At 34.0% G+C, this 15,452-nt stretch overlaps 1 protein-coding gene across 3 annotated transcripts in view; it reads left to right on the forward strand.

Moving 5' to 3' along the window:
* PHIP (pleckstrin homology domain interacting protein) overlaps window positions 1–14,876 on the forward strand; it is a 127,585-nt gene extending 112,709 nt beyond the window's left edge. Inside the window, exons 36-40 of one of the 3 annotated variants that reach the window (XM_059177235.1) lie at window positions 4,286–4,438; window positions 5,330–5,493; window positions 5,945–6,204; window positions 6,739–6,936; window positions 11,461–14,876. In XM_059177235.1, coding sequence (XP_059033218.1) covers window positions 4,286–4,438; window positions 5,330–5,493; window positions 5,945–6,204; window positions 6,739–6,936; window positions 11,461–12,098 — 1,413 coding nt within the window. In that variant the 3' untranslated portion in view covers window positions 12,099–14,876. Of the gene's footprint in view, window positions 1–4,285; window positions 4,439–5,329; window positions 5,494–5,599; window positions 5,875–5,944; window positions 6,205–6,738; window positions 6,937–11,460 lie in introns of those variants that run through there. The other 2 variants (XM_059177236.1, XM_059177237.1) reach the window with 2 other exon arrangements.
* Window positions 14,877–15,452: the final 576 nt, after the last annotated feature.

Genomic DNA, 15,452 nt, shown 5'->3' on the forward strand with positions numbered 1-15,452 from the left:
CTGGTACAGTATCCATTTTACTAATGTTGAACTGAGGCTCACATTAAGCATCTCTCCAATATATGTAGCTGTTTGTTGGCCAAGTGAGAACAAGAGCCCATATTTTGTATATCTCATGCACCAGAGCTATATGCAGTATTCCAAGAGAGTAATTAATTTATAAGAATGTAGTCTCTCGTAAGTATTTAAAATAATGAGAACAATATTTAGAGCTTCTCCTTCCACCAGCCAAGTAGAAGAAACAAGAAAAAATTCTAATTTGATCACTTGTTTCTTACAGTACCCTTTGATGGAGGGTTGTGTGAAGACTTAGGACTATTTACTTTTTTTTTTCTTTTTTTTTTTTTAAGATTTTATTAATCAATTTGGCAGACAAAGATCACAAGTAGAGAGGCAGGCAGAGAGAGGCGGGAAGCAGGCTCCCGCTGAGCAGAGAGCCCAGTGCGGGGCTCAATCCCAGGACTGTGGGATCATGACCTGAGCTAAAGGCAGAGGCTTAACCAACTGAGCCACCCAGGTGCCCCAAGACTATTTACTTTTTTTATTACTGTTATCAAGGAGAAAACTGGATTTATCACTTTTTATATTTCAGAATTAACTCTTAACTGCCAGCCTAACTCTAGCAGAATACTAAAAGCAGTCATATTCTTCATACTTCAGCTTTTGTATTGAATTTAATCAAATATTTAAAGCAAGATTTTAAAAATTAAATTTTTATGCAAATTAGCATGCTAAATATTCTATCCCATTCATTTATTCAACAGAAGTGTATTGAGTGGTTACCATATACTATACTGACTAATGGAAATCCATGATACAAATCAAGAAAAATGAAATGTTTTACATAAATATATTTAACATTTCCCTAAAATCTGTGAAGTTTGTAAAGACAATATGTCGTAATATTCAATATCCAAGTAATTATAGTTTGTGTCAAAGTTGTTAGTTACCCTTAAGAGGTTAGAGAGGTTAGACACTGCTCGGATGATGTTACCATTGCGTAAAGCAATTTCATAACTTCTTTAACTTACCCCCTCACCCACCACACACAGCTATCTTGAGAGTCAAGGTTTCAGGGACACCTGGGTGGCTCAGTTGGTTAAGCATCTGCCTTTGTCTCAGGTGATGATCCCACGGTCTTGAGATCAAGTCCTCCATTGGGCTCCTTGCTCCTCAGGGAACCCACTTCTCCCTCTGCCTGCCACTCCTCCTGCTTGTGCACTCTCTCTCATTCTCTCTCTCTCTCTCTCTCTGACAAATAAACAAATAAAATCTTTAAAAAAAAAAAAGTCAAGGTTTCAGATACGTACTTTTTTTAAGGCCATTTATATGATTTCATTTCACAGGAAAATCTGAAATCCCAATTTACATTTTGGATATGTTCTTTTCTATTTCACTGTCTTAAGTTTTTATTTTCATTCCAGTTAACATACACTGTGGTGTTAGTTTCAGGTGTGCAGTGTAGTGATTGAGCACTTTCATACATTACCCTGTGCTCATGATGACAAGTGCAGTCTTTAGTCCCTTTTAGTAACCATTAGTTCTCTATAATTAAAAGTCTGTTTCTTACTTAGTCTCTCTCTTTCTCTCATTTTTTCCCCATTGCTTGCTTGTTTTGTTTCTGAAATTCTACGCATGAGTGAAACCCTGTAGTATTTGTCTTTCTCTGATTTATTTTGCTTAACATTATACTCCCTAGCTCCATTTGTGTCCTTGCAGATGGCAAGATTTCATTCTTTTTAATGGATGAGTAATAGTCCATTTTGTGTGTGTGTGTGTGTCAGTCACATCTTTTTTATCCATTCTTCAGTAATGCTGCTATAAACATACAGGTTCATGTATCCTTTTGAATTAGTTTTCTTGTATTCTTTGGTTAAATACCCAGTAATGAGATTGTTAGATCATAGGGTAGTTCTATTTTTAATTTTTTGAGGAACCTCCATACTATTTTCTCCTGTGGCTGTACCATTTTGCATTCCCACCAACAATGTATGAATGTCCCTTTTTCTCCACATCCTTGCCAACACCTGTTGTTTATTGTGTTGTTGCCATTCTGACAAGTGTGAGGTGATACCTCATTACAATAATGTTTTGATTTGCATTTCCCTGATGGTAAGTGATGATGAGCATCTTTTCATGTATCTCTTGGCCATCTATGTCTTTAGAGAAATGTCTTCCCATGCCTTCTTACCATTTTTAATCAGATTACTTGTTTTGAGGATGTTGAGTTTTTTAAGTTCTTTGTATGTTTTGGATATAAACCCTTTATGGGATGTTATTTGCAAAGACCTTCTCCCATTCCACAGGTTGCCTTTAGTTTTGTCACTTGTTTACTTCACTGTGTAGAAGCTTTTTATTTTGATGTAGTCCCAATTGTTTATTTTTGCTTTTGTTTCCCTTGCCTCAGAATACATATCTAGAAAAAAGTTGTTATGGCCGATAGCAAAGAGATTACTGCCTATGTTCTTTTCTAGGATTTTTATGGTTTCAGGTCTCACATTTAGTTCTTTAATCCATTTTGGAATTTAATTTTTAGTGTGACACCAGTGTATTTTAATAATTTTGTATATATTGTAAATACCTGAGCAACGACTTAAAAAAATTATAACAGTTACAGTAATAAACATAATGCATGAATCAAATGAAATCTGTTCAAGTAACGCACGGGAAGATTGGGGAAAAAAATAAACAGTTTCAAAACAAATAGAAAACAATAAAATGACAAATGTAATTGAAATCATATAGTGTGTTTTCCAGCCATAGTGAAATCAAACCAAAAATAAAAGTAACAGGAAAATCTCTGATCACTTAATTGATAACTAAATAAATATGCCTCCAAATAATCTTTGAGCTCAAAGAAGTCCTATGGAAAATAAAGCACATTGAACTAATAAATGAAAATACAACATCAAAATTTGTGGGGTGAGGCTAAAACAATGCAGGGAAATTTATGTCACTAAATAGTACATCAGAAGAGAAGTCTCAAAACAGTAACCTATGCTCTCTCATCAAGAACCTAGAAAAATAAAAATAAAAATAACCTACAATGAGCAGAAGATGGGAAATACGAAAAGAAGATTGAATGAAACTGAAAACAGAAAAACAATAGAGAAAATCCATAAAATGGGATTTTTATTCAGGGATGTAAGATTCATTCCGTATTCAAAAATGAGTCAGTGTAATTCATCATCTTAAAAGAAATGACATGATCATATCAATTAATGCATTTGAAAAATCATTTGACAAAATGCAATACCCATTTGTTCTAAGAATGTACATGTTAGATACGGTATAGATAGGGTACAGTCAACATTGCCACAGGAGGAAATTATTATGGGGCTTAAAAGGAAATTTATTGTGCGTACAGGTCCCAGAGATGTTGCCACTGAATGCCAGAGCCACAAAGGAAACAGCAGGTTTCGGTCCAGTGACAGGAAACAGGAGTAAGGGGGATGCTTAAGCCAGAGCCTTTATTGCACTCTATTTCTATGAGAGAGTCAAGACAGGATGAACACTTTAGGACAGGCTAGTTTGGGCTTTGGGGCAGAGGGGTGGTCTCTAGTTGTCTGGTAACTGAACCTTAGGAAAATTCAAAGCAGAGGAAATACTGGCTTGGTGTGTTGGAATTAGATAAGGAGATCGTTGGTTTACATATGAAAGATGTGTTCTCAGTGCAGCTTTTTGCTCTCTTTTAAGAATTGGTTGGGGAAAAAAAAAAGAAAAGAATTGGTTGGCCGTGGGAAGAACAGTCTGTCCTCAGGTCTGTAAGGATCCCAAAAGATCAGAGCATCAGGAATACAGAAAATAAGAATATATAATAAGTGTAATTAGCCCTATGATGAATGGATGCCAGATAGATAAATATATAATGTAAGAAAATAGCACCATTAATGATAAGAAAAAAAGGAAAGGGCATGAAAAAATAAAAACTATTAGAAAAAAGGAGCCTTGGGGCGCCTGGGTGGCTCAGTAGGTTAAGCTGCTGCCTTCGGCTCGGGTTATGATCTCAGGGTCCTGGGATCGAGTCCCGCATCGGGCTCTCTGCTCGGCGGGGAGCCTGCTTCCCTCTCTCTCTCTCTGCCTGCCTCTCCATCTACTTGTGATTTCTCTCTGTCAAATAAAATAAATAAAATCTTTAAAAAAAAAAAAAAGAAAGAAAAAAGGAGCCTTGATGAGGAAAATAAGGTATTATTAAAAGTTGCAGGACTTGTACTTACCACAGGAATTGTATGTGAATCCCTGTACTGAGTAGTAATATTTTCTGTTTCTGTTTTTCTTCTCTTAGGACTACAGAGACATCATTGACACTCCAATGGATTTTGCTACTGTTAGAGAAACTTTAGAGGCTGGGAATTATGAGTCACCAATGGAATTATGTAAAGATGTCAGACTTATTTTTAGCAATTCAAAGGCCTATACACCAAGCAAAAGATCAAGGGTATATAATTAAATTGTTTTTATTTATGTTTATATTAAATGAAATCAGTAAAAAGTAGGCTAAGTAACTAAATGTTGCTTTAATTAAAATTTACAGCAAGATTGGCCTTCTATTTTATTTTTATTATGTTCTTAATAGTATCCTAGGGGAAGAAGGATTCACATCTTTCTTTTCTTCTATAGAATAAGTGAGGTCACTAATGTTTAGGAATGCTTTTCTTAACACATATAACATACATATTGTCCTGGTATATATTAAGATTATGTGGGCTTAACTTTTCCAGCTGTTTTTTGCATTAATAGAAAGGCATATTTGTGAATGATTTCTAAAAATTAGTTAAGTTATAAGTATCATTTATCTCTCTTTGGGCTGACAAGACATCACAAAGGGAAGATATAAGGAAATTAAATGAAAAAGAATAGATGCTAATCCTAAAGTAACAATGGAAAACAGGTTCAGAACCTCAGGGATAGTTTCAGTGTGATAGAGTTCACAGGAATTTTGTCTACATGAGCCATGTGTATTGATACTAGGGCTTTTCTTTAAGAATCTGTAATCTTGAGAGGTGCCTGGCTATCTCAATTGGTAGAGCATGTAACTGTTGGTCTCGGGGTTGTAAATTTGAGCCCTGTGATGGTTGTTGGGATTACTTGAAAATAAAATCTTTAAAAAAAGAAAAGATCTAAAATCTTAGAATATTTCTAATCTATATATAAAAATAGTAATTGTAAAAATGCTTTAGTTTTGCCCTTCATCCAAAGAGATTGGGAAAAAGTAGTGTTTAAATTGTTAAAACTTTTTGCTAGAAAAATACTCAAGTTATATGTTAATATTTACTGAACAAGCATATTCCTTTGAGGAATGTTTAAACACGTTTTTTTCTTACTACAGATTTACAGCATGAGTTTGCGCCTGTCTGCTTTCTTTGAAGAACACATTAGTTCAGTTTTATCAGATTATAAATCTGCTCTTCGTTTTCACAAAAGAAATACAATAACCAAAAGGAGGAAGAAAAGAAATAGAAGCAGCTCTGTTTCCAGTAGTGCAGCATCAAGGTATTTGATTTATTTTAAAAAGCATCAACTAATCTATAACTTTGTCATCTAAATGATAGAACTCGGTGTTTTTTTAATACTTCCTTTACTATTCCCTATATTGCAGAATGATATATTTGACATGCAAGTTCCTAAGATGTGGAGGATTTTTAATCTTTTAACTAAAGCTATACTAGTGTAAGTGCTTAAATTCAAACTGCTAAATCTGTACAGTAAAACAGCATTTTTAGGGTAGTGATGGCATCATGCTTTCTGTCATATAACTGTAGCATTTATGGCAATCCTTCACTAAATATTCACTTTCAAAGGCTCACAATCATATGAAATCCACTACAAATCTCATATTTTAACATATTTCATAATAGTACAAATATTGAATCCAACAGCATTAAACTATTTATTCATGTACATGAAGCTATAAGAATAACTAATGATATTATTTTATTTACAGCCCTGAAAGGAAAAAAAGGACGTTAAAGCCCCAGCTAAAGTCAGATATCTCTACCTCTCCATTCTCTACACCTACACGAACAATACCACCACGGCATAATGCCACTCAGATAAATGGTAAAACAGAATCCAGTTCTGTAGTTCGAACCAGAAGCAATCGACTGGTTATAGATCCAGTTACCACTGAGCAACCATCTACTTCTTCAGCAGCAAAGACTTTAATTTCAAAAGCTAATACATCTGCAGTGCCAGGGAAAACAAGTAAGAGTCGGTTATAGTTTCCAAATTGAAGAATGTGTATTTTTTTAATTTAAGCTTTTATTTTGCCAAATGAGATACACTGGGTTTTAGTAAATTCCAACAGACAGTGTTAGTTTTTCTGTCTTTATTATTTGTTTTTGTTTTTAGTAAGAAAAAATTGAGGTTTAGGAGTGTCAGTGTAGAATAATGCTTAAAGATGGCAACTCTGATGTGGACTGCCTGAATATAAATCCTGGTACCCAGACTTGGTAACAATTTGCCAAGGCTTGCCTTCATGATCTTGAAGTGACTGGACAGTGTCATGAAGGTCTGAACTGTTAAGAGTTTATTTATGTATTCCTGTATTTATTTATGTATTTATGTATTTTCCTGTTTGAAAGTTAATTTCTTAAGGAAGCATTAAGCAACTCATAAGTTTTATCCTTTTGGCTAATTCATGCAATTCAGATTAGAAGTAATCCCAGCTTCTTGCTTGTTTTTAGGTTAAATAACTCCTAGGTTTTAATCTTGTTTGTGTTTGTGTGTGTATTTTAGTTCTAGAGAATTCTGTGAAACATTCCAAAACCTTGAATACTCTTTCAAGCCCTGGTCAATCCAGTATCAGTCATGGCACTAGAAATAGTTCTGCGAAAGAAAACATGGAAAAGGAAAAGCCAGTCAAACGTAAAGTGAAATCATCTGTACTCTCTAAAACATCCACTCTTACAAAGTCCTCACCTGTCATTGAGCAAGGTAAGGTGTTATTATCTTCCAAGATACATGGTAGATACTTCTTAAAAATGATGCTTTTTGTCAGAGGTAGCACTTATATCCACTTATTAGGTTGCCCATTTAAAAGTCACACATTCTGGGACACCTGGGTGGCTCAGTGGGTTGATGCCTCTGCCTTCAGCTCGGGTCATGATCCCAGGGTCCTGGGATCAAGCCCCGCATCGGACTCTGCTCAGCAGGGAGCCTGCTTCCTCCTTTCTCTGCCTGCCTCTCTGCCTACTTACGATCTCTGTCAAATGAATAAATAAAATTTTAAAAAGTCACACTTTTTTTGTGTGAAAAGAGTTCACATCTCTTGATTTGCAGCTTTGTGCCCAAAGCAAACTGTATTGTCATTAAACTTTAAATTAAAAGCCATAAAAAACTGGTTATATGGAAATAACAAATTCTAGGGGCGCCTGGGTGGCTCAGTGGGTTGAAGCCTCTGCCTTCGGCTCAGAGTCCTGGGATCGAGCCCCGCATCGGGCTCTCTGCTCAGCGGGGAGCCTGCTTCCTCCTCTCTCTCTGCCTGCCTCTCTGCCTACTTGTGATCTCTGTCTGTCAAATGGATAAATTAAAAAATCTTTTAAAAAAAAAAAAAAGAAAAAAATAACAAATTCTAGAATCAAAGGCTTTTAGTGATGTGAATTGAATTGTTTCTGACTTGATTATTACAACATTTTAGACAGTGTATTCAAGGGCACCTGGCTGGCTCAGTGGGTTGAGCATCTACCTTTGGCTCGAATCATGATGCCAGGGTCCTGGATTGAGTCTTGCATTGGGCTTCCTGCTCAGTGGGGAGTCTGCTGCTTCCTCTTCCACTCCCCACTGCTCATGATCTCTCTCTCTTTCTGTCTCTCGCTTTCAAATAAATAAATAAAATCTTTTTTTTTTTAAGTGTATTCAAGAAGTTTAAATTAAATTGGGTTTAATTAACCCAATGTAACAGTCTTTACTTTTCGAGAAAATTTAAGTTCCTACATCACAAAATTCAGCACACTACCCTTCATTAAATAGTAACTCATCAGGATTGTCTACAGCCAAACCTCTATTATCTTATACAACTTTTATTCCTGTAGAGTTAAGCTTCCAGATTCTGTCATCTGCAGATTTGCATTGTAAAGACATGTGGTCTTCAAACGTGAGATTTGAAAAATGGTGAACATAACTGAACACATTCTGTGACATGTTAAAACAGTGACGGCTAGTTGGGAGGAAGCAGCGCAAGAATAAGCATTTTGTGTCATGACTTCCAGAGTATGCCTAAACAATTTCCCCTTCAATGTTTTCCTCAGAATCCTCTCAAAATTTTATTTTTCTACTGAAACATTCTCTTTTTGATGAATGATGTTGGGACCTATCCCCTACACAAACTTCAAATCAGGGAGTCATTTGGCCTCTTCCAGAACTACTTCACAGTCATTAGTTCTTGTTATTTCTGGTTCCTTAATATCTGTAAAATCCATTCCTCCTCTCACTTCTATGTTCTTAATTCAGGCCTACATAATTTCTCACCTGGAGTGTTGTCCTAGTTTCCTAACTGGTCTCACTGTCTTGATTCTCAGCTCTTCCTTAACCAGTCTGTCTTCCATATTGTGTGGAAGTGATCTCTCTGATCATTTATCCCTAGCACATGTTGTGTGTACACCCATACACATGGCACCCACTTGAAATCCTTCCCTGCTTTCAAATCATACGTGAAGTTAATGTTTTTACCTATTATATAAGACTCTTCTTTGCTTGGCTGCTGCCTAACATTCCAGCTTTCTTTACTTTCTTTCTCCTTTTTATGTGCCAGCTATCCTATAACTTGGAAGTCCCTGAATTTTCATTGTCCTTTTCTTCCTTTTTTGAATGTCTTTCTTTCCTCCCAATTTAATGATTTCCTGTTACCTTTCAAGTCTCACTTCATAATTGCATCTATTCCAGGAAGCTTCTTCTTGGGTTCTTTCAAGCATTTCATCTGTGTTCCCAGAATACCCTATTCATTGCTTTTTGTGGTAGAATATTCTTTATATATGTCTGTGTCCAGTAGAATCTGAACTTCTGTGTTTAATTACTTTTTCTAATCACCTATACTTAGTATAGTAAGTGTTTGAATTAAGAAGCAAGTGTGCTTGCTTGGGCAACACATGTATTGATAAAGAAGCAAATGATTTTGTATATATGAGTTTTTTTTATTTTTATATTTGCTTCCTTTCTGAACTGAATTAAAAGTTTTATATAATATATTGGCTTTGATTCTGTCACTTTGTGCCCTACAGAAATCAAATGTGTATAATGAATTGGTTCTAGCTTTATGATAGTGAGGTCCAATTTGATTTATAAGTTTTGAGTATCACAAATATGCAAGAGTTACCAATACAGTAATAACTATTGATACCTGAATTACCTATTAGAATCAAGAGGCAGTGCTGACAAGTAGAAATATAATATAACCCATGACATACACATGGTTCAAGTTTTCTAGTAACTACTACATGCAATAACAGGTGGAAGTTACCAATTTTAATTATTTACTCCATTATATCCAAAATATTATTTCAACATGTGATCAGTATTTCAAAATGTACAGTGCTTCAGTAGTCACATTTCAGTTTAATTAAAAATTCAGTTTCTCAGTTGCATAGCTGTATTTTCAAATGCTCAGTAGCCACATGGTTAGTAACTACCTTCTTGAACAGCACAGATCCACATAAAGAGAGCTGCATTTGTTCTTAACCTTTTTAGTTTATGTATTGCTTTGTAATGTTGATGAAACCTGTAGTTCTTTCCTCCAGAAAATGCAAAACTTTGTATTCACACAAAACTTAGACCATTTCAAGAAGTTCATGGAGTCCTTGAAGCCACACTATAGAATTTCTATAGTGGGTACATGGACTGGATATTTAGATTCCTTGTCAGTAGTCTTAATGTAAAACAAGATATATAGAATCCTCAGATAGGTTTAGTGTAATCATGTTAGAAAATGCTTAATTTTTTCTCTCGCACGCGTGCGCGTGCACACACACACACACACACACACACACACACTTCTCCCTGCTCCCCTTTCCTTCTTTATGCCAGAATTCCACTAAAGAAAGTTATTTGTACTCTGGGGGTCAGGAAATGAGGGCTTTTTTGCCTTTTCCCGCTGCTTCTGGCTCTGACCTCTTGTGACTTGATTTTTTTTCTTTATATTTATGAAGGGTAATTCAAACCTATGACAAAATACAATACCATTATGAAGAAACATTCTCTTGAGAAGCTGTTTTCATCTTTTTATGAATTTTCTCTAGAATATTGCATTGCAGATCACCCGTCACAACTAAAAAAAATCTCAGAACTTTGAAGGAAAAAGTTAGTGGAAATAGATGTTTATCATCTTTTTCCTTCAGCTGATGGGGTAATAGCATTTTTTTTTAAACACAGAATGGCTGTTCATCATCTCTAGTATTTTATATTTTTTATAAACCATAATGACCTTTATCAAGAAGTTTGCCTCAATTATAATGGTGGCATACATAATAGATTTGATTGATACATGGAGTTAGTACTGCTTATGATAATAAATCATTTGTTTGTGATTCAGTTACATAAGGATATAGGACCATTTCAAAGAGCCTGTGAAGAAAAGTGCTGTTTAGTTGTTTATTTCATCCTTTTTAAACAATTTTGAGAGCACAGTTCATGACCAAGAGTAACTTATTTCTACTCTTGTAGTTAGGATAGATGAAGAATATCAAAGGTATTGGTAGTTTTTGGAGAATAACTGATGTAAATTATTCCACTAGATGTACTCTTAAACCTCTTATGTGATAGGAGAGGAGGTTCTTTTTACTTCTGGGGGACATAAGGAAATACATGTAAACTCTTCTGTGATCCTAGAGAGGGTGTGATGATCACATCCAAAAAGGGAATGAATCATTCCACTCTTGATAGTCCCTTTTTATTCCATCCCTAGTAGGAAAAAGTGATTAGAGCTAAGTAGAAGGGGATGATCTGCTTATGTATTCAGATTACCAGGTTAAAATGTCATCGGTTTTATACTAAGATCATTTCCATAATTGAACTGCTTAAAGGTAGGAATACAAAAAACTTTTTAATGAGGTGAACAACAAGGTTCTTTGTGGTTGCTAAGTTCCATACAATTATATAGAGTCATTTTGTGCAATGGAAACAATGCTTCTATATTACAACATGTAGTTAAAGGAAATAGTGGAGTAAGAAATCTTGGCTAATCCCAGCTCAGTAATAATTTACAGTGTTAACAGGTTATTTATTCTGAGTTTCATTTCCCTCTTGTGAGGTCATTAATATTTCATTGAGGATCTTTTCCTCCTCTGAATTTTAAGTAGAAAATATCATTAAACTATTAGCCTTTTGTTGGCTCTTTTTCTCATTTTAGTAAAAACAGAAATCAGAATTATGTTGCTACCTAAGTATAGTAGTGTCCTTAATGACTAGTTTGAGGGTCAAATTAAAAAAGCAATTCCATATATTAAGTGTGCTGTTGTTCCTTTTTAGCAGATTGTAAGAACAATGCTCTTATACCAGGAAGCATTCAAGTAAATGGCCATGGAGGGCAGCCATCTAAACTTGTGAAGAGAGGACCTGGAAGGAAGCCTAAGGTAGAAGTTAATACCAGCAGTGGTGAAGTTATACACAAGAAAAGGGGTAGAAAACCCAAAAAGCTACCGTATGCAAAGCCAGAAAATTCAGAGCAAAATAGTGTGCATTCAATCAGAGATGAAGTTGTTCCTTCTTCTACATGCAGTTTTCTTTCTGAAACTAATACTGTTAAGGAGGATTTGTTACAGAAAAAAAGTCGTGGAGGCAGAAAACCGAAAAGGAAGATGAAGACACAAAAACTAGATTCAGATCTCATAGTTCCTACAAGTGTTAAAATGCTAAGGAGAAGTAACAGAAAAAAGACAGATGATCCTATGGATGAGGAAGAAGAGTTTGAGGAACTTAAAGGCTCTGAACCCCACATGAGAACTAGAAATCAAGGTCGAAGGACAGCTTTCTATAATGAGGATGATTCTGAAGAGGAGCAAAGGCAGCTGTTGTTCGAAGACACCTCTTTGACTTTTGGAACTTCTAGTAGAGGACGAGTCCGAAAGTTGACTGAAAAAGCAAAAGCAAATTTAATTGGTTGGTAACTTGTACCAAAATATTTTACTTCAAAATCATAAAGCAGGTACAGTTAAGGAATATGTAGAACTAAGGCTTCTGCTTCCTTGCTGCTATGGTGGATTAGGGAATGTTATGATTTGATTTGCAAAAAAACAAACTTACAAGACACTTCACTTCTTTAAATGAATATATATATATATAAATATATACATATATATTTTAAATGTTTGCTATTTATTGCCCTTAGAAAGGTTATGCATTTCAACATTCATTTCATTCACTGTTTGAAACAAAAGAAATTGAGGACCTATAATGAATTCCCAGTTTATTTCTGGAAAAGACAGTTCTGCTACACTCTTAAGGAGCATAATATTCCTAGTGATAGAGCATTTCATGTTAAAATGAATTATTTTTGACCAAGCCTGGTACATTTCTATTGAAGCAGAAGTTGTGCCCCTAGGAAGACAGATGTTACCAGAGTAGCAGTAAATTAAGAAGTGTGTTTCCTCTAAAGATAAATATAAAATTCCCACCATTTGATGCCCTAAAAAGTTTAATTTTAATTATAGAATGTTCATCTACAAAGAATCTAGACAAGGCTTTTGCTGTATTCCATTTCTGCCAAACGTAAGAGAAAATGTACTGATGAAAGGAAACATATCCACATTGGAAAACATTTGACTGTCTAATTTTTCAGACCTTGATTCTTATATCAATCACTCAATCTCTGTTTATTGTGCCAAAGACTGAGAATCAGTGCAGTGGAAAGCCTGTTTTTGACTGTCAGGACAGCATACACTTTTCAATATTGGAAAGGCTATATATTATTCTAAAGAGCACGTTATTAAAAAGAGTTATGCTGAGATGTATCTTTTTTTGGTACTTAATAGTAGAAAATAATGCACTGGTGGGTCCTTTGACAGAGATGTTTTAGAGAAGATGTTTAAGTGGTTAAAGGATTCAAGGAAAATACAGGAAAAAGGTATGGGATTTGATGTTTACTTGTTGATCTGGATTAATGTCATTTCTAAACTTTAGACATATCTAATAGGCTAAAATGACTTACAAAGAAATGTGTCTGTGTGTGTATGTGTATATATTGATAAATGGGTATAATTAAATATATATACAAACACATACTTATATACTATTACCCAGGTATAAATTCTTTTTTCAGGATTTTTTAGATAGTGGTAGAATAAAAATAATTTTAAAATGTCATACTTTATAGTTTAATTTTAAGGGGAAGATTGGTTATTTTCAATTATTAAAGGTTAAAATAGGCCAAATCACTTTTTATGCAATCATGTTTTATACAGTGGTCTCATTGCACATTGTGTTTTTTCTGCACTTTTTATGGTATCCTTATCACGCTGGTATGTCAATATACACCCTAAAGAAAAATTCCATTTAATGATTGTGCCTTGTATTCTATTATTTTTTGCATCATTAGTAAAATTAAGTTGTCTATTGTAAATGATAACTATATGACTTAGGAGAATGTATTGCTATATGTACTGCTATGGAAAAGGAAAGCAGTTATTTATTTGTTTATGGTACAGTTAGTTATTTTATACCTTAAAAACCAACATAAATGCCATTTCTATTGTTTAAAAATTATTGTCCATTTTTTAAAAAGTTTAAAGAATGTAGTATTTTCTGAGGACTGGTATGGTACAAAAATGTAACCAAAATTTTCAGATACTACATTTCTAAAAAGTGAGGATGGGAAAATATGTATCAGCATGACCCTTATGTAGAAAAATAAAGTCTTTAATTGAAACTTGGCAAAATAGATTACATAATTTTATTTCTTATTTCTGATAGGGATAAATGTTAGCCGTCATTTAATTGTATTGAAGAACAATGGAAAGTGATACATTTGGGCTTTTTAGATCATTTGTAACTAAATTTGTACAGAAATCCTCCTGTGAAATTAAGTAAACCATTTTCCAAATCTTAACTGGATTGCTGTAATTTTACAGTTGAGAAATAATTTCAAATTTTTCAGGTTTTTGTATATTTATTTTTTTCTAACAAATATATTTAACTATATAATTAAAATTCAGTAGTAAACTCTTCATAATGCAGAAATGGATGGCTTGGTTGTATAGTAAAATGAGTCTTTCAGTTACACCATTATTGAGAATAATGTGTATGTTTGAGATTTAAGTCATTAAAGTAATGTGTTGCTTTTGAAGGCAATCTCTTTGAAACATGTAATTTCCTGATGTTATCTGCATTGTGTTGGAAAAAAATAGACTATAAATCCATTTTTGTAAAAATTATGTGTACAGTTTTAAGGTGTGTACAGAAGAAGAGCGTACAGTCTTAGAGTGGAATATATACCTCTAGTACGATGTATGGATTAGTTCTAACTCTTGAGCAAAGAAATGAGTATTTACCATCATACCTGCAACAAGTAAATGTACTATTCCTGTTCTATAGACACTGTATATTTATGACCTTTTTTGGACATCATTAGACACTGGTTTCTTAGTAAAGCAAAATGACTTGGATTCAGATTCTTTGTAATTGAAAAACTTAAAAATGTATTAGTAATACCAGATATATTTAGATTTTATATTTTTATAATTTAGCTTCTATACATTGCAAAAGTTGAATTGACCAGTTTAAGTCATCTTCTTTTTTTGTTCTGTTTGACCAAATATCAAAAATACTGGGAAAATAACCTGTTTGAGACAGTGACACCATGTATGTACTCTTTGTAGGCCAAAAGGAAATGTTGACAGTTGTCTTAGGTGAGCAATAAAAACCTCAAGTTTATTGAAAGTTTCAGAATACATGGAAAATATATATCAATTTATATATTTTTAAGTACCTAACTCTGATATTCTTTCCCTTCTCCTCCAACAGCCTCCAGTCCTAATCATATCTTAAAAAGTTATAAAATGTTGCAGATAGCAGTTTAAACGTTCAGTTTAATTACAGCCTCACAACTCTGGGCAATAGACATATACCTTCTTAAAATTTTTCCTTTGCAATTTGCTATTATATCATTAGACTATTTTCTGCATAAATTTATGTACTGAAGAATGTTGGTCTTGTTTGCATTGTTTTTATCGGCACAACTTCACAAATTTGAAGACTATTTGTTACAATTATTATGAAAGTATCTTCCCCCTTAAATTTAATTAGAATAACTCTGTAGAATAACTGTGAGCTTGATCATGTCCCATCTGAGATAGGAGTTTGGCTGAATTTAGTATCACTTGGAAGTGAATTGCATAAGATAGACTGGTCTGCAAAAAGATCCTCATGCAGCATTATGTTAACATCTATAATAATGCCCCTTATCCACAGTGTAGTATATTAATCAGACATTTTAACAAATGTATTCAAATAACATTTTTGCTTAT

This window comes from Mustela lutreola, chromosome 6 (genome assembly GCF_030435805.1).
Source record: "Mustela lutreola isolate mMusLut2 chromosome 6, mMusLut2.pri, whole genome shotgun sequence".
In the NCBI taxonomy this organism is placed as follows: Eukaryota; Metazoa; Chordata; class Mammalia; order Carnivora; family Mustelidae; genus Mustela; species Mustela lutreola.